Source organism: Passer domesticus, chromosome Z, assembly GCF_036417665.1.
Source record: "Passer domesticus isolate bPasDom1 chromosome Z, bPasDom1.hap1, whole genome shotgun sequence".
NCBI lineage: Eukaryota > Metazoa > Chordata > Aves > Passeriformes > Passeridae > Passer > Passer domesticus.
This window is the reverse complement of record NC_087512.1, coordinates 12,683,490-12,707,713: the sequence shown is the minus strand read 5'-3', so window position 1 is coordinate 12,707,713 and position 24,224 is coordinate 12,683,490. Positions and strand designations below refer to the sequence as shown.

At 41.0% G+C, this 24,224-nt stretch overlaps 1 protein-coding gene and 1 pseudogene across 4 annotated transcripts in view; both read right to left on the bottom strand.

Moving 5' to 3' along the window:
• The window catches only part of EGFLAM (EGF like, fibronectin type III and laminin G domains), an 82,583-nt gene that overhangs the window by 34,732 nt on the left and 23,627 nt on the right, over positions 1-24,224 (bottom strand). For all 4 annotated transcript variants that reach the window (XM_064403795.1, XM_064403792.1, XM_064403793.1 and 1 more), the window contains exons 3-7: positions 22,394-22,477; positions 21,259-21,285; positions 16,808-16,925; positions 16,425-16,560; positions 9,918-10,084 (exon numbers count right to left, since the gene is read on the bottom strand). In XM_064403795.1, the coding sequence (XP_064259865.1) occupies positions 9,918-10,084; positions 16,425-16,560; positions 16,808-16,925; positions 21,259-21,285; positions 22,394-22,477 (532 nt within the window). The remainder of the gene's footprint in view (positions 1-9,917; positions 10,085-16,424; positions 16,561-16,807; positions 16,926-21,258; positions 21,286-22,393; positions 22,478-24,224) is intronic.
• LOC135290072 (small ribosomal subunit protein eS6-like) lies at positions 296-3,245 on the bottom strand (annotated as a pseudogene).

Here is a 24,224-nt window from a genome sequence, read left to right as displayed (position 1 = left end):
TTCATTAATTTTTTTTCTCCTCTGTCCAGCTGCAGAGAGGAAGAAGAGAGTGGGTTAGGTGGGGACCTGGCATCTGGCCCAGGTTAACCCAGACTTCTTACTGGAGAATGTGGGCAATCATGGACATTTTCAGATAAGGACAGTAGCTGGGAGAAGTAAAGGGCAAAACAAGTACTGAAAAGTGTTAAGTGTTATAGAGTAGAATGATCATGAGGAATTTTTCTTGTAATTGTGGTGAAGGATCAAGGAGTGAATGTCATGCAAATTGTTAATTTTTGTCTGTGTTGTGATGATTTTATTTTGGCTTTAATGTTGGGGGTATTTTAAGTTCACCACAAAAGGGATTTATTGGCAATACCATGTACAATATCTTTTTAGTATCACATACAATGTCCTTCTGCTTTGATTTAGATGTAGAAGCTTTCAATGAAGAAAACCAGCTCCAGTTCACAATTTGTTCCTGGCAAATTGTGCCAGGCTTCCTTCATTCTCTTGGCCAAGAGCTTTGTATTCTGCTGCTTCCTCCTTGTTCTTTTGAGTGCAATGCTTCTTCAGAGCAATATGCCTGTGCTTATGCTGCAGCACTTGAGTAGTCCCTAGTCACTGGATTTTAGGAGCCTTGGTTCTGGGTTTCTTGTCCCCCTTGTTCAGAAACTTCTTCACAACATACTGCTGAACATCATCCTTCTTAGACAGGTTGAACAGCTTGGGGAGTCTGCTGGTCCTCTTGGGACCAAGATGACAGGGTTGTGTCAGTCAGCCCCAGAATGCCCTTTTCACTATGACAGAGTTCAGGACACTCAAGTTTGCATCAACAATGCAACCACAAATGGATTTGTGCTTTCTCTCTCCAGTTCCTCTGGGGTGATAGCTGGAATGCTCCTTGCTGAGCAAACACATCTGTGAGGCAGGACACCTTGCTTCATGGAGAAACCTTTGTCATTCCCACCACTGATCCAGACGACATATCCCTCCTCCCACTCCACCAAGGGCATCAGAATGGCTCCATGGCCATTCTTTTCTCATAAAATGTTCTTAGCTTGCACCCACTGTCCACTTTAAGGTGCATTTGGCAGCCAGTGGCTGGGAAAGAGATGTTCAGCTTTATCATGCTCACACCTTGACGCTGCTGGAAGGTGCAGCACTAACTGAGCTCCCAGCATTCACAGCAATTTTCAGCTCACTGAATCACAGCATCAAAGAATTCACTAGGTTGGAAAAGACTTTGAGATCTTCAAGTCCCACCTATGACCTCACACCACCTTATCAACAAAACCATGGCAGTGTGCCACATCCAGTCTTTTTTTAAACTTGTCCAGGGATGGTGACTCCACCACCTCTCCGGGCAGATGACTCTAGTGCCCAATCACTCTTAAAGCGAAGAATTTCCTCCTAATGTCTAGCCTAAACTCCCTCTGGTGCAGCATAAGATGTTGACCACTTGTTCTATTAGTGGTCACCTAGGAGAAGAGACCAACCCACTGCTGTTGTAGAGAGTGGTAAAGTCTCCACTGAGCCTCCTTTTTTTGCAGGCTAAACAACCCAGCCCACTCAGCCATTCCTCATGGAACTTGTGTTCCAGGCCTTGTTGTCCTCCTCTGGACGCATTCCAGCATCTCAACATCTTTCCTAAGCTGAAGGGCCCAGAACTGGACACAGCACTCAAGGTGTGGCCTCACCAGCATAGTGTACTGGGGGACAATCCCTGCTCTGCTGCTGCTGGCCACACTGCTGCTGATCCAGGCCAGGATGCCATTGGCCTTCTTGGCCACCTGGGCACACTGAAGACTATTCACAAAGTGTCATTGAAAATACAGAGAAACTAAATTTCCATGCATTTTTAGTGAGCTTTTCGGGATATTCTAATTTGGCCCCCACTCCCAGCTCACCTTCTGGGGGTGGTTCTGAGAGCTTTTTTTCTCAGTACTGATCTTTAAATTTTGGAATTAAAATTTATATAACAATATAACAATATAACAATATTATATAAAATGTAACAATAATCTGGGAAAAAGCCAAGAGGGTCTGAGCTCCTTCACAGGCATTGTTTGGAAGCTTACCATTTCCCTCACACTCATAATATTTTTATCACGAGTTGGGAGTGGGTAGAGGGATGAGTTGCCCCCTTTCCAACAAGTCCAAACTTCTCATGCAACAGTATGCATTCTAATTAAAAGACACAGCTCTTTGCCATGTGCTTTTTCTTCAGAAAGCTTTATTACCAACATTAGTAAAATTTTCAAAAGAGTTTCTGTCCTTTGTAACTGAGTTAATTCTGTTGCAGAGTGTGATATCATCACCATCAGCTCTGCTTCATCATATGATAATGCCTTAAAAAAGAGCAGGCCTGAGGGTGATTATCAGAGAGGGTGGCTTCAATGAGTTATCTCCCTCCTCCAAGGTGTGAAGGGAGGTGGCATCAGTGACACCATGGTCAGGAAGCCCTGCCTCTCTCTCTGCCTCTTTTACAAGTGGGCAGAGTTCAGTGTTGTGAGGAGGAGTCTGGCTTTGGTGCAAACTCCTCCCTTAGAGAGAAGGGAGTTCAGGGGTGGCCCAGCACTGCTTCCAGATTGGCATGCATGCTTCCCCCCAAAGATGTTACTTTGCATTCTAAAGCCCTTCAACTCTGCTCAAACAGGTTTCTGTGGTTCTGGGCTAGTTGCTTTTGGGCTATCAGCTCTGACACAACTCTGAGGACAAGCTGTTGTTTTAGCCTTCAATTGGAACCTATACCAGCTCCTCAGCAAAAATTTGGGTAGCCATTTAAGATCCCCTTATGTTCTTTATCTCTTTTGGGACAGCCATCTTAGACTGACCATGTGCTCCATGGGCAGCTGTCTTAGACTGACTGCATGCAACCTGGCCAGGAGATTTCCTTTCCCACTTTGTGAAAGTTCCAGTCCTCTCAGCTGCTACCTGCAGTTTTTGCCAGTTATTTCTCAGAGACAAGATTTACAAGTGTACAACAACTTCACTTGGAGAGCAGCCCAGGTATGCCCTTGACCTTACTGCTGGCGAACATCAGTTTTAACCAAAAACTTTCTCTCCTTATGCTGCAGCTAGCGGTTACGTCCACACAAAACAGCTCTTTGCCTAACCTTAATATCCCTTCCACTCCTCACCAAAGGAATCACCCACAACCTCTGTGGCCATTTGTTTCTCATAAAATGTTCTTAGCTTGCACTCATCATCCACTTCAATGGCTTCTAGCAGCTAGTGGCTGGGAAAGGGACGTTCAGCTTCATCCTGCTCACGCCTCGATGCCATGGGAAGGGACAGAACCAGAAAGAGATTTTCAGCTCCCTGAACACTGCTGCTTTTAAACCAGGTCCATGCTACTGTCACCAAAACTGCTCTCAAAAAAAAAAAAAAAAAAAAAAAAAAAAAGAAAAAAAAAAAAAAAAAGCTCTCCAACAACATTTTATAAGTATTAGAAAATTAAGGCATTACTTTATTCTGACCAGGACATGTAACAGAAATAATTTCATCCACACATTGCCTGGGTTGTGCAGAGAAAATCATTCCATCACACATGGATCTTTACTAGATTTTTCACAGACTTATACAGTCAAAACCCAGAGAAATCCATTGCTTCATTGGTCCTAAATTACACAGTTCTTAGTATTTGGTTTCCTATTGGTTACTGATCCCTTTGCCTTCAATGCTAATTAGGTCCTTATTCTTGGTTCTCTTATTGATCCTCTCCCAGACCAGGTGTCTCTCACACATCAGGGAGGATGATAAGGCGTTGATGTTTGTTAATGGTCACTTCTTCCTTGTGCATCCTCTGGCAGCACCCAGTCCATTGAGATGTCAAGATCATCAGGCCTTGCCCAGGGAACAGCTCCTTAAAAAGGAACTTCCATTCTCTTCTCCCCAGGTTGAAGATGAACAAAACTCCTGACTGAAGTTAGTTAAAACTTTTAGAAGTTGTATTATTTCCAGCACTATTACTTATTGCCTTTATACTATATCTGAAAGTATTTCAGAGTCCATTTTGTTCTTTCAATGTATAAAAGTATAATTTGCTAAGAGCAATGGAAGCCATAAAGATAATTTGGAATAAAGAAGGGAACACTCGCAATGATGTGTCAAGGGAAACAATCTAATCTGTAGACAAACAAGCTGTAATATGCAAACTCCATTTTCTAACTTAGAAGTCATAAGCTACAAAATAAACATCTGTTATGGTCAAAATGCTGTCGTATTTTTTTTCTCCCTCCAATCAAACATTCTGTTGGCTTAATGGCATGTAAGTTCAATAAGGATGGCAGGAGTGAAGCAATGCAGAAAATAAAACATCCATATATTCATACACAGGAAAATGTTAGGTCTGGAATTAATATTCATATAAACACACTTGCATGTATGGGTATGATTTTAATGTCATGGCAGTTTCACAGTAATGTAACTCTCCTGATCTGAGTGGTTATCACTAAGATTACTAATAACCACCAGCATGCAATGAGATGTGGTAGCTTAGGAGAGACTGGCAGATCTCCAAACAGGAGGTGTGCCTCTTTCATCCAGCAGATCAAAATGTTCCATGTTTTTCCAACAGAGAACCTCAGGAGACCAAATGTACCCACTATTTTAAACTGGACAATGGTTCCTTTCACGTTATTGAACTGGTACAACATTTAGAGCCTGAAGAGAACAAAGAAGGTATGGCTTATTGTGTCTGGTAGAAAGACTGCTTTGAGGCCCTTCTTCAAAGACAGTCACTATGTAAGTTTGGTGTCACCAGAATAAGTGTGACTTCAGAAGATGTCCTAACATCCACAGGTCTTCAACTCTCCCATTTTTTCCCTTCCTGACACTATCTATCTGCATTTTAGCCAGCACATGTGACACTGCTCTACCTGCTGATCTGTGAGCAGTTTGGGCAACAAGCAAAGCACTTGGGAGCAATGCAGATGCTGGATGGACTCCTGACCATGCCTGAACTCACACAGGTGAGTACACACAGGACTGATGAGGTATCAGACAACTGGCTTCTCAGCTGACTTGTGCTTCCCTACATTTGGTCTTTGCTCACTGGACATAATATGAGAGCCACGTGGCGTGATGCAACATAACTACAAAACAGAATGCAGAGAAATTAACAGGACTTTTTGTAGATAAACCCCCACGTGAGCCCATCTCTTAAGTGCACTTGCTTTCCTGGAGAGCTCATCTTGTAATGGGTGGTAAATCAGGGACAATTAAGCAAAGTGGTACTCTGCAAATACCAAAACAATGACTGCAGAGATTATAAACAGGCTATATTTAATTAAATCAGTGTTCCAGTGTACAAGGAGATGAAGTCTGAGTAAGACCTTTTACCAGGTCCTATAATCCTGTTTTACAAATAATTGAAGAACTTGTGGGGGTCATGAACTTTAGACAGCTTCTTTCCAAATAATTAGGGATTAAGTTATACTCAAGAAATCCTTCTCAAAACAAATATAAAGCCGCAAAAACTTTTGTTTTGCTAATTAGGTTGCCATCATCATACTGATGAAGAGACACAAGAGAGTGCAGGAGGTAGAACAGGGGGCACTGTAACACTGACAGAATGAATCCAAGTGTTAACAGACTGACTGGCTTCATCCAGAACCTCCCACAGGTCTTAATCCAAAATACATCAGGAACATTTTAAAACATGTTTTATGTTTTTCCATGACTCACAGTGTGACCCTGCATGTCGCTTGGCCTGTCTCTTGCTTTTTGTCACCGTCCCTACAATTACCAACACTGCTTTTGTAAATTCTCTGGACGCGTGTGGGAAACAGTTCCGTGGAAAACCTTCTGCATTCACTATCTCCAGGACACATCACCACCATTTAAATCAAGGTTTGGGCCCTTTTTTGTGCCTGAGCCTCAGCTGACACATTCAAGCTCCATGCAGAATATATAAGCATCTGTGGCAATGCCCTGCTCTGTGTGGTCCTGGCAGTGACAGCCAGGACCAGAGGAAGGGATGTGCCCTGCTTGAGCAGCCACTTCTGTCACGTTTGTTGTGGAGACAAGCAGGAGGGTATTTTTAACAGAAGACACTTCCTCTGCTGGTCTGTTAAAGCCCACGGCTGGTGACCTTGCAGGCACAGTGCAAACCCCATCTGTTTCCCGAGGAGATGAAGGGTATTTAAGTAATGCAGGTGATGACATTTTTTTTTGTTTTATTCTTTGGGACAGTTTATTTTGTCATTTCTAAACTGAGTATGTGCAGTCTTTTATTTTCCAGTGAATTGTCCATGACATTTTGAAAGATTTTATATAACAAAATTCCAACAACCATGTAGGTGAAATGCCCATAATGTGCAACTGTAATTAAGAAAGGCAACAAAAAATTGATTTATTGCATCACTTCCCTCTAGGAAAAAAATTAATGAAACCAAATCACAAGTAAATTAGAACCCTTGGGGAAACTTGCCCTCTCTTTACTCCCTGAAAATGGAGCAATTAACCAAGCATGCATTTTTTAGTAGGTAAGGGGGTAACTGTTTATAATCAAGGCCACATGTTCTGTTTTCAAGGAGCTTGGGAGGTCTGTCACATTAGGTGAAACTGTCAGCATCCCTTTAGTGGAGCAAACCAAGACGATGTTTTCCTATGCTGACCTGAAACAATGTAGTCAAGAGTACTGCAAATCCACCCCCATTTTAAAAACAAAATGAGTGAACTACCTGTGAGAACGAGACAAACCACAACAGAAAACCTCTCCAAGTAAAATGGACTCGTCTCTGCCTCAGCCTGCCTGCAACAGCTGCAAGAGAACCTGTGCAAGACATCATGGACCCTGAGGGTCCTCTGCATCTGAGGTAATATTGGGAATTTGTTAATCAATTAAAATAAATGCCAGAAAAGCACTACTTATGTCAAGTTGTGCATAAAGAATCCAGCATATACAAGTGTAAAATTGCAAACTTTTGAAATCCAAACACACTAAGGACCTTAGTGCCAGCACCATGTGAGCTAAATGTAATGCAAAGGAGTCAGACATAAATTCTGCCAGCTTTCTAAGATATTTCAGGAATTTCTGAATACATAGGCAGGCAGAAAATAGCACCAAAAATCTGTGGCATGTAGGATGTTTCACTGCTTAGGTGGAAGGAGGAACCACGGCAATAATGAAGGTGGTAATTTTTATGATGTGCATCTGAAGAAAAAAGGTGATTCAGTTTCAGAGATGCCAGCTGTCTGGCACCTTTTCAAAAACACAGTGACTAAGAGGTCACTCGCTGGCATTTTGAGACAGTCAAGCAACTGGTGCCACCTGAGCCAGCCCCAGGGGACTGTCAGGCGTCTGTGAATGGCACATGCCTCCTGCAGTGACTGATGAAATCCACAAAACTCTGAGGACCTCAAGTATGCTGAACACTAACACCTGGGCAGATAAAGTGAGTGATTAACTGGACCAAAATTCTGGGCTTTCTGGCTGCTAGAAGCAGGAGGGTACTTTCAGATACATAATGTGAATTAGGGGTGAGTTTTAATTGGATGCCCTTGAGCACAGTGTGTAGTTTGGGGTTTTTTTCTGTTCCTGTTTTTTTTTTCTGAAACTCGTCTCTTAAATCATTCTTCAGAGGTTTTTCATGTTTTGGGGAAAAATAAATGTTCAGGCTATGCACAGCTTTAATGAAGAACAATTTTCTCCCATCAAAAGTTTAGCTTTTCTACTAATATGCAGAGTACTTGTGTGTCTGTTTAACATCAAGTCAGTCTCCTACACAGACATCACAAGTAAAGAAAAGTGAGAGCTGCTATCAGCCAGACTATCATCTCAGCTACACTCCTCCCTTCAGAAAACCAAATAATTTATTTCTAAAGGCATGCATCCCTGACACTTTTGAGCAACACTCCTTGCTCTGCACAAATCTGGTTGTTTTGAGGACAGGTATCCAGAAGATAATGCAGGTTTTCATGGGTACTGGCTATACTTAGTTTTTAAGCCTATTTTCAAATAGTACACTGACAAAAGAACAACATTTGCATTTGCCAAAGGGTCCACAGTACCAAAGTAGCCCCAAGTACAAATGGCCTGGAGCAGGGCTGGAGCACATCATGGACATGACATGGCCCTGGCCTGCAGGAGCTCTGCCTGCTCGTGAGGGTCTCTGCCAAGCACTGCCAGGCCCTTGGAGGAGGGAAATCAACCTCAGCCACTGCAGCACCGATGTGCCTACCCTGGGCCAGCACGGACTTTTTAAGCCAAATCAAAGAGCAGTGCAAAATGCATAATATACTGAATTTTCAGATCTGATCCAGGCATAGAAAAGCAAGCTAATGTCCCTTATGAACCTCTCTAGAAGTCAATGCTTATGCACACCAGATGTGAATTTGATTCCAAGCTCTAATGACAGAAACCCATGTTCTAGAGACATCTTGGCAGGCCTGTGCAGAACAAGCAGTTTCCAAAGTGCCTTCCCTGGAGTACTGCAGGAATAAGCACAGCATAAGGATGATTCCACCCTTATTAACAGAGCTAAACACTTTATCTTTTCTGACCAAAGGATGCAGCTGCTAACTTACAAAGATAAACAAGATACCAAGGAGCACACGTGTGCTTGAGGCAGCAGGAGTTGACCCTGGAGGATCCATGGGCCGAGGAACTCCAGAGTACACTGCACAAGGTTTTCACAAACATTTACTTCAGAAGTTAAACTTATGAGCTCAGCAGCCATAGCAAACTACATGCAAACTGTTCAAGTGACTGAATTTATGACACAGCGACAAAAGGAATGGAAACTGCCATATTAGAGTCAATGAGAAAAGGGACTCCACAACAGGGAGGCAGTTTAGAAATAGATCTTTATCAGCTTAAATTGGTGGATAACTAAGTATGTTGTTTATGTTTTTGCAGCATGCAAACTCTTCTTGCAGAACTCACAGTCCTACCTGAATAACTGCTGTTCATTTTCACTAGTTAATTAGAGATGGTTTGCAATAGAGAGAGCAAGAAAAGAAAAAAAAAAGGCACTTAAAAGTACTGATAAACATTTTTACAGAAAAAGTTTGGAACATTAATAATATAACTCAATTAGTCCCCATACCTTTGGGGAGAGATAGCTTTGGCTCTTTTTCCTCCATTGTTTCTCTTTTGTGACATTGGGGTTTTAGCTGCTAGAAGATGTGATTTGTGTGATTCCCAATATGCTCTGTGTTGGCTTGGTTGAGATTCTCACATACAAGCTATGAATTTGGGTGTGATGAGGAGCAACAGCCCCCTAAAGTCATCCTACAGAGACACCGGTACTGGCAGAGGATTGCATCCTGAGGAAGCCCAGCAGCAACTGGACCAACACTTCCTGCAGTGTGCATGGTCTGTATTGTTACACAAATGTAAATATAATAGTTAACAAGTTGGTATGTTGGCAGGTTCACCTAATATTTTTGCTATGCAGCTTCTGATCAAAAAGGGGTGCTTATTTCCTTATATCATTAGTTTTATGAGTGTGCTCAATAGTTAAGAGTCTTACTCCTCAGAAAACTGTACATGTTTGATTTGGTCTTTCTGAGGTGCTGAAATTATAAATGTAATAGATAAAGTTCAGCTTCAAAGAACAGAAAAAATGAACAATAGGCTCATGTCTCTCATTTCTCCCCATGATATTCACTTATTAGTACTGCATGAAGCCAGCACACAATTCAGAAAGTAGCGATCCAAAAATATTGTCAATGACCTCCAGAACAAGGAAATGGCATGAGGGTGATGCTGCCTGGGTCTGTTCAGATCTTTGCTCATGGCTGGACTTTCACAGGGTGCTTGCTGCAAGCTCCTCAGACAGGACTGAGAGGTGTCAGCATGGTGGTGACTGTGCCTGGAGAGCAACTCCTTCCACCAGCAGGCCTCCACAGCTACCCCAGATACACTTTATTTACAGATACACTTCATTTTTGTTTAGCTTTAATAACAAAAAGATGGCTGTACTCACTGAATGTGCGGATGACATCGCTTGGTGCACTGGCAGGGCTGGATCCAAAGGAGTTTGCTGCTCGGATGGCAAACTGATACTTCGTGTTTGGGAGAAGTCCTTTGAGAACCATGGACTCCATCTGGATCTGCTCTCTTATTACCGTCCAGTTGCTGTCAAGGTCTGGCCTTGAGGATCAAACAAAGACCAGATCTTGAATAATTAAAGCCGGCTGTATAAATTAGCTGCATTTATACTTTTCTAGGGAATACACTAATAGACAGAAGTCTACTAAATCATCACTGAAACCCTTCACTCTTAAAGGATCAGACTGGGCAACCCACCATTACCAAGCTGTAAAGCCTGTGATGTCAAAACTGTATAATCATACAAACCAAATTACTCAGATTTTGCTTATAAAGTGAAGGAATGACTGACAAATTCAGTTAACTTTATCTGTTTTGTGGATTTTGGATTAATAGTTTTCAAGTGGGGGTCTATTACCTGCAGTTCCCACTGTGTGTATACAGCCCTATGTGGCTGTATAAAGTAATAGTTTGCAATAGAGGGAAAAGTCTTGATTTATTTTTTAAGAGTTTGTATTCTAATTCCAGTAAGTCCCTTCAACCATATACATGCATTAGCAAGATGAGAATCCAGCATTTGATCTCCCAGGCAATCAGGTTAATCCACTTACATAGGAACATACGGATCTAAAGTCATCTCTTCAGAAAAACAGACAAAAGAAACAACCCAAACCAAAAAAGCCCAAACAAAACCACCAAAAAAGCCCACACAAACAACCCACAAAACCCACAGAACAATAATGCAGAGAACATGGCCCAGGTACCTGGATTTTGTAACAACATTCCTATAGCTGCTTTTGGACAATGCCTGGTTAACTCCTGATTCATACTGGAAGCCTGTAAGTACTTCTCTAGGTGCCATTATATTTCCAGTGAAACCAGTATAACCATTCACATGGCAGTTTGCTATCAAGTGTTTTAAGTTCATGCATACAGGCACACTGTAAAGGGGTGGGCGACTGCAAGTACTCTGAGTGAGTATTCTGATGCTTTCACACCATTTCCACTCTCCAAAAGTGGCCTCTTCTTATCAAAGAGAGAACAAAATAAGAAGCTAAACAAACACAAATAGCACAATAATGTAAACATTCACTCTAGGCCACCCAAAATATTAAAATTAAAGTTTATGAAAGTAAAATAAGGACAGAAATAGCTTTCAGAAAAAATTATTCCAGTGTTCTTGCAATATTTATTACAGGAAATAACCTCCAAGTGCACCCTGAATCTACCAGTGTTTACATAGGACTAGCTGCAAATGTCTCCAACAGTCTTAAAATTAAAAATTATAGCACAAGGCAGGCATTTCGTATTTGTTTATTTTCAGCTGGAAGGAAATGCCAAAGTTAATGTATGTTTTCTTTTAGTGGTCAATACAAGATTTATTGATCACTGAGTTCCATTGCTTTGTGCCAGCATGGCAAATGCAGTGGGGAAGCAGTAGTTCCCAGCTGCCTGTCTCAAGTGCACAGTGGCACACAGGACATGAGTATTTCATTGTCTTGCTAAAAATAAAAACAAAATCACACAAACGCACAAGATGTAATGATAGCTAAACAGACCATCTTAAGTCACCCTTCACCACCATTTCCTGGTAGACAGAAGAGCATTTATTTTGGCTACTCCTCCATTGTTTCCCTCCTCTGAGCTTTTGATGCCTGGGCCAAAATGAAAATATATAGTGCTTTCCAAATGAAAGCTGTTAACATTGCCTCCTTCCAAAGGCTTGCTTAGTAGTGTTTTCAATTTTCCTGTACCCATCCTTTTTTGGTTCTAATTCCCATCCAAGGAATTCCTGCTAGCTCAAGAGCTGCCTCTTTGCAACAGACCTTGTCCATGTGTCCACCCAAGTGGAAACAACACACCTTTGATGAAGGCACCCAAAGGAGGCACTGCGCCCTAAAAAGATCTAGGAGATAACACAAACAGCAGGCTAGGCTTCAAATGCACTGACTCTCCCTCCCAACATTTCCTTCTGCAGAAGTTTATAATAAAGGAAATGCCTGCAAACATGTAAGGATCTGCAGCTGAAGGACAGGGAAAGAGGGAGATTTATCACTTGACCTTTGCTACTTCTCCAGAATGCTCCCTGTGTGAACAAAACAGTATGAGATGAAAACATGGCAAACAGATGGGGAAAGGAACACAAATTCAGCTGGTGAGTGCATCCAGGGCAAGCCAGCTCCCATGTTCCCTGAGATGAGAAAATTTTGTTGAAAACTGTCTTCATGGTCCTTTTTTTTACGTTGTATTTCAATATGTTGTCAACTTTTACACTGTAAGGGCTCATTCTGACACCACTTTTCTCATTTTCCTGCAGCAGTACCTTCCCCAACACAAGGACCAACACCTTGCAGGGCAGCTCCAAGCACTGTATCTTGAATGGGGAAATCAGAAAACTTCCATGGACATTGCCTGCTCTTGATGCATCTGTGCATCAACAACACACAAATGCTATGCAGAAAGAATGTAACACAAGTCATAGTGGTTTTAAGATAATAAATATATGGCTAAAGCCAACAGGACTGGATGGGTATAAACCAAGGGCAGAATTCCATGCCAAATGTACCCAAAAAGTTTGGATTATTGCTTTATGTTGTAACTTGGGAACTGATTCAATTCAAGAATGGAATTCTTTCTGATGCAGAGAACAGCAATTTTATAGTCACTTGAACTTCCTTTTAAAATCACCTGGAAATTATTTAAGTGTGAGGCACCCCCTAGCAATCCAATTTTTCTAATGTTTCAGATTGTTCTTCTGTGCCATATTTGCACTCATCTCAAGGGGGAAATTAATCTTATAGTGGTTTTAAAAAGTTTTCCAGAAAATAATAAATATGATGACAAGTACAATACATCATCATTTATGATGGAAAAATCTCTTGCATAATATACTGCACATATTATTTTTAATAACTATTATTATTTCATATTATTGTGACACTTTGTACAAAATAAATCAGCTGATATGCCAGGTCATCTGTGAGGAAAGGAAAAGTGAAGAATTTTGGTAACTCATTCTCTTGTTGTCAAGCACTTCCTCCCTAACATCTTCCACACCACCTTCTTCATCAGTTACCTTTTCAAGCAGTTAATCTCACAAGCAGTGAGCTAAATACTGAGTCAAATATGTCTATTTCACGCAATAATGAAGGAAACAGTATTAAAAGTATTTTTTCTTAGACACTGGGAGGTGTCTCCCCGGCCAGATCTGTTGTTTCAGGTTCTTTGCAAACAAAAGCAAACAATGACTGTCTGGTTTAGTGCAGTGCCAAAGACAGACAGTTCAGCAGGGAACGGATTCAGGGATAGATTTTTCTGGGAGGGAAAGGGAAGGCTTCAAACTAATCAAGAAATCTGTGCACAACACTATGCTAAATCTGCACTACCCTAACATCTGAATACTAATAAATCTCCCAGTTTTATCAGCAGAACCTGCCTAGTTCATTGCAGCAGAAGTTTCATGTCACTACCAAGATACTGAAAAATTTCCTTTGCATGCCAAGATTAATATTAAAAGCTTTTGATTTCATCTACATACCAATGAGATGAAAAGAAAGTGACCTGATTGTTTTAGGGCATGTGCTGCTGAAACACTTGTGGTTCTGTAGCTGCTATGTGGCTATAAAAATTCAGATAAGTTAATCACCAAGTTTAAAAGATCATGTAGGCATTCAAGAGATTAAAAATTTGAGTATTTAGAATATTTGAGTGAAAATATCCAAGATATTTATAGAAATTAATTTTGAATAGCATCTTCAGGAAAAACACCTAAGCATATATGCTTAAGTCTGGGGTCTCACTTTAGATACTTTCATTAAAATGTATTTTTTCATTAAATACTTCTCACTGTTAACCAATAGAATATTTACACTGGGTCTACAAAGTTGCATCGACATATATGTTTTGGTTTTGACACATTCTACTGCACATTCCCTTAGAGCTATCCAGTGAAGAGTGATCCTCCAGTCTCCCTCCGTACTTTCAGCATTTAGACAAGTGGGATTGTGATCTCCTTAGCATCCTCTGCTAGTCAGCAGCACAGCAGAGCCTGAATTAGCTCAGTTCATGTTGTATCTGAAGCTTCCCACTACCCTCCACTGCCTGTAGGGAACCAACTACTTCCTTTGGTCCTAAGGGGAATCCCTCAGGCAAGTGCTTAAATAAAGCACTGAGACAGGATGCAGGCTACCTCTGGTTCTGATTAGACTGTGGTATCTCAAAGCAATTAATATACTGAGTTTTCATGAATGCAGTAAATTTTCCCAGTATCACAGCAGAGCAATTGAGAGGAGTGTTTTGTCCCAACATGTTTTCCCTATGGTTAAAATCATAAAGTTAATTTTAAGGAGATGGAAACTGCTTAAATAATGTCATAGTTTTTAGACATTTGTGCAGTGCCCAAGCAAAATTACAGATTTGCATTAGAAAGTAATTAATTTTGCAAAGTAACAGGATAATAGTGTATTTCTTTGACATAAGAGGACTCATTTCTAATTTACTTTAGCTGATTTTGTTTTAGTCTTACATTGGTTTAATTTACTAGCTTTAACTCACGATAATACATTTTATAGTAATTCAAACTATATGCAGCAAAAGACAACGAAGCTTAAAGTAAAATGTTTACCTTTAGCTGCCATTAGAGCTTATGGCTCATTGAACTTACTCCAAATATACAACCAAGCTTCCAAGTCTAAGAGAGCATAATCCCAAGATTAACAAAGGCACTTTTGACTTAGCTTTAAACCTCAAACTAAACAGTGTAATCAAAACATTTTGCTGTTAGCAAATTCTTTCCCAAAGTCTAAAGCCAATGAAACACTGAAATTTCAATCACTTGCATATTTTGACCTAAACAGCAGCTTTCCACTCCCTGGCTGAACAAAAACATTAAAGGGTGCGCTTTCAGTGTGTCAGATGGAGATGACAGTGCCCTCTTCTTCCATTAGCAGGCTCCTGGTGCTATGAAGAAGTATACACAAGCCTCCAGGTTCCACTGTGCAGTCACTCAGAACGCAACAAAATCCCTTCCCCATCAACTGAGCAAATGAGAGGGAAGAGATGGAGAGAGAGCAAAAAGCTCAGATAAAAACTGTGTTCAGAAAATAGATATTGAAGAAATTTCACTGTAGGTCTACAGCAGACATTACACAAAGGAGATGAGTATCTTCGGCCCCCATGTCCTGCCTCACAGTGCACTGAATTGGATGGCCTCCAACTAAATACGGGGCTTTCAGCCCAAATACAAAGTACATCAGTTAACAAGTAGGCTTTCAGTCTGGGTATTCTTTTTGCTATATCTCTTTGCTATATCAATATCGTCTAGATTGTACCCATCTTTTGAAAATCAGGTTCTTCCTGTGTGTTCGAACAACAAAAATTATTTTTCAAAAATTACTATGTTTTCCTTAAGAGCAATTTTTTTGACCTTTTACAGATCAGAGTAGTTTAAGAATCAATTCTCTCTTCTTTTCCAGGAACCTCAACTAAAACCTGTGATCAAGTATTTGCTCAAAGGATTAAAAGGGTGAATTTTACATTCACTGTAAGGGTAAACATTAAGACAAATAAAAATAAATAGATTTGTATGCAGATATTAGCTCACACAAGCATATGAACAGTCAAGTACAGATACTTGTTTATGCTTGCAGATATAATCACCTTGTCCTGGCCCTTTTTATGCAGCTTATAAAAGCAATTTGACTGGAAACTTCTGATAGCAGTTCTACCGCTGCAAATTTTAAGAGCTCATCATAAAAGAACAAAAAAAGCACCCTACCAACACTCCACTTTTCCCTCTAGATCTAAACAGAGAGATCAAGATTTCATGTAAACTTGATTACCATTAGCATAACAAAACAAGCCTAAATTCTGCAATTCTTTATGCTCAAGAGGTGTCTGGGTCTGGCCCTGGGTTACGTGATTTAGTAATTTATGGGCTACAGTGCTGGGTTGATGATTGGGCTGGATGATCTTGAAGGTCTCTTCCAAAACTGGTATTTCTATGATTTATAACTTTTGTCAGGTAAAACTGCCCAACACACTGAATTTTCAGTCCTTGGATTATTTTTTAAAGTAGCCCAGGGAAACCACTCTGCCAAACATTCTTTTCTCAGCCTAGTTTGACAGCATTTGATGACAGGAGAAACTTAAACTTGATTAATCCAGGCTGCTATTAGAAGAAACAGATCAAATCAGACCTTATTTTTCCTCCATCAGAAAGTACAACTTATTGGTGATTTTATAACAAATTGGATCCTTTCTGGTTTTGTCTTTAAATTCCCATGGTAATTCAACTCACACTGAGAGGAAAACTGAGCATACAATACACAGTAAGTAAATAAATCATATCTCTATGCAGTTGAATAGTGCAGTTGAGGTTAAAAAAACCCCAAAACACTGTAGTGCACAAATGCTGAAATTCAGACTCCACTAGCAAACTTGCCTGATAAACTCCACCATGTAGTACTGGATAGGGGAACTTCCTTCACTCACTCCAGGCTTCCAGGATAACGCAACTTCTGAATCAGAAACCACCACGATCTGGGGCTGATAGGGTGGCGCAGGAGGCATGCACTTATCTAAGAAGAAGTACAAAGGAGTAGCATTAGAGAAGCAGCTGGGTTGCTACACACAATACCCAACACCCACAGACTTAGGAATCAAATTCATAGGCTTCTCCCTTTACGCTCTTGCCCCTCTAAAACCCTACATATGTGGAAAAGTACCAGTGAAGTACCGTGATACTGCACGTGACAGAGGTTAGGTGTGAGTGCTACAGACATCGGCCCTGCCAGTTTTGCAACAGAGCCCTGCAGGCAGAGTTACCTTGGGATAAAGTTGTCACCTCCCTGGGCATGCTGGGCCGTCCTTTCCCTGCCCAGCTGTACGCTCCAACGCTAACGCGGTGCGGAGTGCCTGGCTTCAGGTCGCCAATAACAACATCCTGCCAAGTCAAAAGCAGAAAAGCACATTGTGACAGCAGTCTGTAACTGGGGAGGGTGCTATGAGCTGGGAATCAGCAATCTTACATGGTGTTTTCCCTGTACTCTCCTTGGAAGATTGTCCCCTGCCCTGTACAGCTTAGAAACAACAAACACAAATAGAATCATGTTTTCTCTCAAGCTGCAGCTTTGCCCCAGGGGAATCCACAAGGTTGACCTGGACCCATTTCTCAGCATAACTCATAAGCTTGCAGAAATTTGCATTTTATATCCAGCTTTTTCACTGGTGAAGTCAAAGTCACATATTATTCCCTCTGTTGACCCAACTGCTAGCATTTGGTATCAGTCTGGTGTGTTTTCCCCTTTTTTTTTCTTGTTTGTTTGTATTTCTCTTTTAAATTCAGAGGCCATAAAACCTCCTGAGAGTGAAGCAATTTGATGCAGTGTGAACTGATGATCCTTAATTTCTCACGGAGCAGAGCCCTATCCCATCATCTCTCACAATTTTATGAGCTCAGCTAACAGCCTTGACCTAAAGCAAGCATTTCCCTTATTTGTCCTTCTGCCATAAACACAGAAACATTAACCCACAGACAACTACTGTAAAGGAGGCAATGCTCAGGTCCATGTGAAGAGCTTGGGCTGATGAATACTCTTCAGAGGAGAATGTTCAAATCTCCCAGAAAATAGAAAACATCACCAAAACATTACATTTCATCACTGGCTGCTTCACATAGCATGGATCAGCCTCAGACATTTAGATCTGATCTTTAATGGAGAATGCGTACATGTGTAAAGAAATTTAGAATTCTTTACCTGCAGCCTACCTGGAATGTCTATGTTAATCCCAGATTTATGAATTTGACAGCATATACAAGGAAACAGAAATATCAGGTTCCATAGCACAGACTGTTCTGGTGTGAAGAATAAGCACTTACAAAAAGCCTGTTTTACAGCTATTATTCTTCTGGTTTTCATTCTCTGATATTAAACACATTAGTCACAGTGCATTTGAAAATGTAGAGTTCTCCTTTTTCTTCATGTTGGAACAGACTTTAAATCTGCACTTCCAGTTGCATTAAAATAGAAAACAATCCCAAAATTTTATTAACTGCTAAATTTCCTTTTGATGGTCTTTTGGAAAAAAACACTTCCTCTCTACTCTTTGGGGAACTTGCATTATTACTACATTGTTCAGCAACACCCTGCCATCAGTCATTTTTCTGGACATGGTTTTGGTGTTCCAACACTGATTTCCTATTAACATGGACCACCTGACCACTGTCTTGTTTTTCCATCATTCACCCTTGATAGGCTTGAATGATCTGGACAGGTCTGAGATGAATCAGAGATGGTAACAATGCTGGAGTATAGTTGTCCAGAGAGAAGCAGAAGAACACTCACTCTGAAAGATAATCTGGGTTTTTCAGTCTCATAGCTGAAGAGACTGAGGTCTTTTACAATGTGATCTGAGAAGCCTGCTGCTGAAAACCCTGTACCTCCTCCTGTTGACAGAACTGATGCCCCCACTCCTGCCTTTCCATCCTCCATGCCATACATACTGTCTGCCTGCCCTTAAACTATGTGCATTTTTTCCTGCCAATATTCCTCTTTATTTCACTCATGCTTATGAGTAAAAATCCTTCATTATCTGTCTTATTGTTTTAACAGCATTCAGGAACTGGCCCTTGGAGTAAGTTAGATATTCGGGTATGTGCCTCATATTATTACCTCCGGACTCAAGTCTACAATAAACTGAACAGAGAATTTCTTTCAGTGCCTGGCCAGTCAAGATCAAAGCCCTAATATCTACTAAGGTATTCAGAAAGTTCAATGTATGTGCTCTCAAAACCTCAGCAAGATGCATTCATGCCTTACACACATGGCTACCTGCCTCCTCCTGGCAGTGCCCTCTCCATGAACACAGCCCTGGAACACACAGTGGGTATCTCTGAAACCAAACATCTAATCTTCAAAGATCAGAATATCAGTGAATAAGTAAAAATTCAGGACACCATCAAGCTACCCTGACCTGTGGCAATGTCAGGGAACAACCTCCTCGCACCAGGAACACTTTCAAATCAGATCCTGGAAAAGAAACACATTTCCTTGTGCCCCACTGTCCAGGAGCCTGGGAGTACATATGTACTTTCTTTTTTTGCTTGTATTTAGAAGACAAGTCTTAAACCCAAGTTCTGTTCCTCTCAGAAGAGACAGTGGCCTCACAGATAACAAATGTAGGTAGCATGTGGAAGACTTGTCTCCATAATTTTTGTAGTCCCCCCTCCACTCAGATTAGTTCTATATTTTGAAGCCTGATGCCCCAAACTCAACACTCAGTTGCTGATTATGCTTCAATAGTCACCAACCTCACTTTCTTGCCTTGCATGACTCTCTTGCTAAAATCCTGATAAATGACATTTGGTATACTCATTACAGTCTCACATTGTTGAGATGGGGTGATGCTTTTTCTGTGGTAGGGGAGCCAACTTCACATAGATTGTCCCATATATCCCTTCCCGCCCTGCCACACAGCTTGCCTTCCCTACAAGTGTGTTGAAACTGTTTGTGAGGCTCAGTAAGCTGCCTCACAGAAACCAGGGTTACAAATTGTTTTCCAGAGGGATGCCTGTTTTCTGTTTTGCTTTAATCCAAAAAAAACATCAAACTCTGGATTACAGCACAGCTGCAGGAGCTGGTTTTAATGACACTGTCCCCTGGTGACAATTCCTTCCCTGAACTACTGGTCTCGGCTGGTCACTCCCCATTTTGTACTGGTATGTTTAGTGATTTGACAGGGAGCAGTGCTGCTCTCCAGGGCTCTCTGCCCAGCCTAAAACCTCCCACCTTTAAAGCCTACAAATTTTTATTGATTTTTCTTGTTTATTATGTGTACTGGTGTTCCTGAATATTATGCCCTGTTAGAACAGCCACCTATACTAAATGGTACTGCATCTGCATTTCCCCTGGTTGCTGTCACTTACATATTCTCTACTTTATGATGATATAATACACAATAATACATTATCCACTTTGCTAACACACAGACACATAAACAGAAACAGGCAGTGCAAATCAGCCCTTGCTGCTACAGCAGTCCCATGTGGCCCAGAGAAGCCTCCAAGAAAGCAGCAGGGTCATACCCAGCACCAGGAGAGGAGTGATGGAAACATTAACTATGCAGACTTAACCACAAAACTATTGCACATTTCTGTTGAGTTTGGTATGAATACAACAGAAAGCATTTCATCGAGAACACCACTTCCTGGAGGATTAATGACAGCTGGGAGCTGATTAATCCCAGCCATTCATACTTCTCCACAAGTACCCCTCAGAAGTGTTATTTTTATCAAGCAGAAAAAAAGTGCCCAGTATGGAACCTCAATTCTGAAATGCCATAATCCAGACTCAGCTCAGCTAGGATTGAACCAGATAGTCCTAGTTCAAGTGCATCCCGAGGACTCAGCTTCCTGTAGTCCAAACAAACTCCACTTACTTCAGACCACAGAAGATCTGTGGGCTCCACCAACCATGTGAGATTCCTCTATTCCTAAAATAGCTCTCAGAAAACAAAAGTTTGCAAGAGGCTGTTGATGCTAGGAATTTCAGTTAAACACTGGAATTGCTGTCCTTCTCCCATCCAAGCCCGAGCAGCTCCTGCTTGCTTCCTGCTTACAATAAACCCAACCTGTTCACTGCTCACAGGAAGCAGACTGGACTGAGTGCAGGACTGGAAATAATCAATCTGATTAATTCACCAGCTGCAAAGCCATTAAGAGAGTTGGTATTTCTTTCAAACTTGTTTTATACTAGCAGCTAGTCTCCCACTCCTTCCTCCTGGGCGTTGCAAGGCTGGCCTCTTCCTGTGCTCCTCCTCCTCCTTGGCTCTCTCTGGGATGGCTCAGGTTTTTCCCTCTTCATCTCCTCTCCAACTGCCTGACTTTGTTCTTCCCTTCTACTGTCTGTCTGACTACCTGACTGTCCTCACCATCTCTAGATCCTCACTGCCTGGCTATATCTCATTTCTTACACAAATTTACTCCATCAAAACAAGACATCCATAAATACCTCTGGTGACTGAGAAAAAGGTTTATCCACTGCTAAAAAGGGAGCTGCTTTGCCTACATGTATCCACCTCGCCCACCTGCGGACTTTGAGCTTTTTGAGGCTACTATCTGCTAATTTTGACCAAAAAAAAAGATCATGTATAAGTGCTACACAGAGTCAACATTTGAGATCAACTTTTGTGCGTGTCTGTGTATAGACAGAGTCAGAAACATTCCATTTTATTTTTAATCACATCTGTGACCAAGTTTCATGTGAAGCAATACTTACAAAAACTGCTTGTCCTTCGAGTTGACCCTGGGAAAAAGCAAATAGGACTTGTTAAGAACTAAAATAATAAAAAGTGATGGCAAAAGCACATAAATAATGGGTCAGGGAATTAAAACAAGACCAATGCTGCAGCATATAGCAGTCTGTGTGGCTGTTAATCATCTGCATGAGTACCACGATACAGACTTTCCTCTCCCAGTGATTAAGAAGTACTGCTGTTAGGATTAAGATTTTTAAAAAAACGGTGCTGTGTGATCTTTCTCGGCACTACTAGCAAAACTAGTTTTTAAGAAACAAAAAAGGCAAGAAAGGAATACAGAGATAAAGATAACAAGGGAGAAAATAATGCATGAATAAAGAAATTATGTATCATGACAGCAATATTTTTTCATTCACTGTGATCCCAGATCCTGCAGAAGTCAGAACTGACAACCAGAGTGGCAGAAACCTGCAGGAAATCTGAGCATCCTCCTCACCCACACTTCTAGTGAGGAAATGGGGCAGAAAAAGGGAAGAAGGAAAGAGAAGGGAAAAATGAAAAAAAAAAAAAAAAAAAAAAAAAAAAAAAAATAAAACAAAGCAAGAATACAAAGGAGATATAAAAGAAAAATCTTAACTTTAAAAACAATGGAGAGAAATTAAAAAAGTAATCCTTTCAAGAAGGAAATAAACACCAGCAGCTGGGAGAATCTTCTAAAATATGAACTTGCAGAACTGCAGATAAAGTGGCCACATTTCAGGAGGCCACAGTCTCACAGAGGCAAAAACTCTGTGTGTGAGCTCACACAGCTGTGTCAGACACTGCAATATACACATAGTGATAGTGCAGCTGCCCCTTCCATGTGTGAAAATGCATGCATTTAAGATTAAAAGTTCTATTTTAGTAGATTTACTGACAAAGGTCACTACTAGGAAGCTGAGAGCAAGTCCAATAGTTTTATATGATAAAATCCTAAGGAGAAAAAGTGCATCACTCAAACACAAAAACATTGCGATTTCCTTTTGCTCAATATCCAGAGCAGATTTGGAGCTTGGATCCTCACCATATTTCACAAAACTACAAGGAAACAGTTGCATGTTTCCACTTGCATGTTCTGCTCCAGTGTTCTGATTGTTGATGAAAAGAAATACTCACCATGCTAATCATATCCAGACTCAGGGGAACATCGTGTGAGAGCTGTTTAACTGCTTTGTCACCTTCAACTTCTGAGTAAAAGACCTTGGGAAGAAGATACAGTCAAACCAGTTACAGCAATAACTTGGTATTTCAGAATAACTTCAGAATGAGTGCACCAGTGCATTATTCTCACACTGAGGACAGAATTTGAGCCCCTGCCTTTTCAAAAGCAGGAAAAGCTGAAGTCCTTTAATATTCCTTACGTATTTGCTAGAAGTTGTCAGTGTGACCAAAGGACACCATCACACAGTGAATACACTTACCTAATGTGAAACACAGTTGTAGTGCTTGTAGCACAGGCCTGAAGCTGTTTCATTGTGCATCATTTGTCTGTGGTTAACATGGACAGCTGAAGATTTGTGGGACTAGTCTGCACTATACAGACACCTTACTTCATGCAAGAAAGATGTTGACATTTCATGATGATGACATTATAAAAATTGCTCTATCATAAAATGTCTCTCCACGTCTGTTGCCATGTACTGGAGACTAATGAGACAGACAATCTGCTTTCCTGTGCACATAGACCCAGACATGCCAGAGGGTCAAGATACTACAGTGAAAACATTTTGGGTAGAGCACTATTGATGCTGCTTGTCATTGGTTTTATAATCATTCCACACACCAGCTCAAGGCTTGAAAAGAGAAGTGGAGCTCAGATGCTTGATCACCATGCATGAAGAGTGACCACTGTTTACTTAGACCACTTACTCCCTGCACCTCTGTTTTCACAGAGAAGAGTGGACCCAGCTACACACAAAGCCCACCTGAGGCAGCTCCTGGCCACAGCAAGTACTTTTTGGAGTTTTAGACTCTATATGCTAGTTCATAGCACTTTCACAATAAAATGAACTCTGCAGCCGGGCTGCACTGGTGTCATTTGCAAGACTGTGGGATAAAGGAGCATGTGTACCAGAAATATCTATTGCAGGGATTTTTCTCTTTCTTCTAGTGTACATTAATAATACAGAGCAGTAGAAATACTCAGTAGTATTCTGCTTTCCACCTTTTTACATAAAACTGAATTTGGGGCATTTTATTCCTGGAAATTTCATATCTGTCACAGAAAACACTAATAAGAAAAACTGCTATTTGGTTTTTTTTGTTGTTGAAAGGGAAAGCAACACATTCTAGTCAACATCTCACACCTTTGGCGCTAATTTCCTACTGACTCACTTCTATTTTGGCACTGAGTTTCATTGCCATGGAATACCTGTTAAAACAATACCTAACAAAAATGAATGAATGAATGGCATGTTAGTGCTCATTGTTTTTCTTCTTGCACACTAAAACACAGTAACCAGTTTAGCCTAGCCCTTCTGTTTTCTCCTATAGGCAGAAGGTAACATGGCAGAGGTTTGATGGGGGTCAGAGACTTCCCAAAAAAATTGCTGAGTACAACAGGAAAATCATTCAGCTTCTTTAACAGAAACTGACTTCTGAGGAAGGGGGCAATAAAACAAAAGTCCTTTTGATATTTATGGCTGCAGGTGGGTTCCCAGGGATTCTATGCAATACCTGTCCAGGAAGAGACTCCATGAAACAGTCCTTCCCTTGTACCTGCTGCAAGTCTGGGAAGTTTTAGAGGCTTAGTTTGAAAACATATTCCTGCTAAAGTAATCCTCAGGCTGGAAGTACAAGTCAAAGGATCTGCATGGCCCTCACTCGATATCGACCTGCTCTGCTCTACTTTACTGTTTTATCAGAGAGCACTGAGACCTTTGCAGGAAAACCGCAACAGAAAAGCAATCTATATCCACTGCAGACCCTTGGCATCCAACCCAAATTC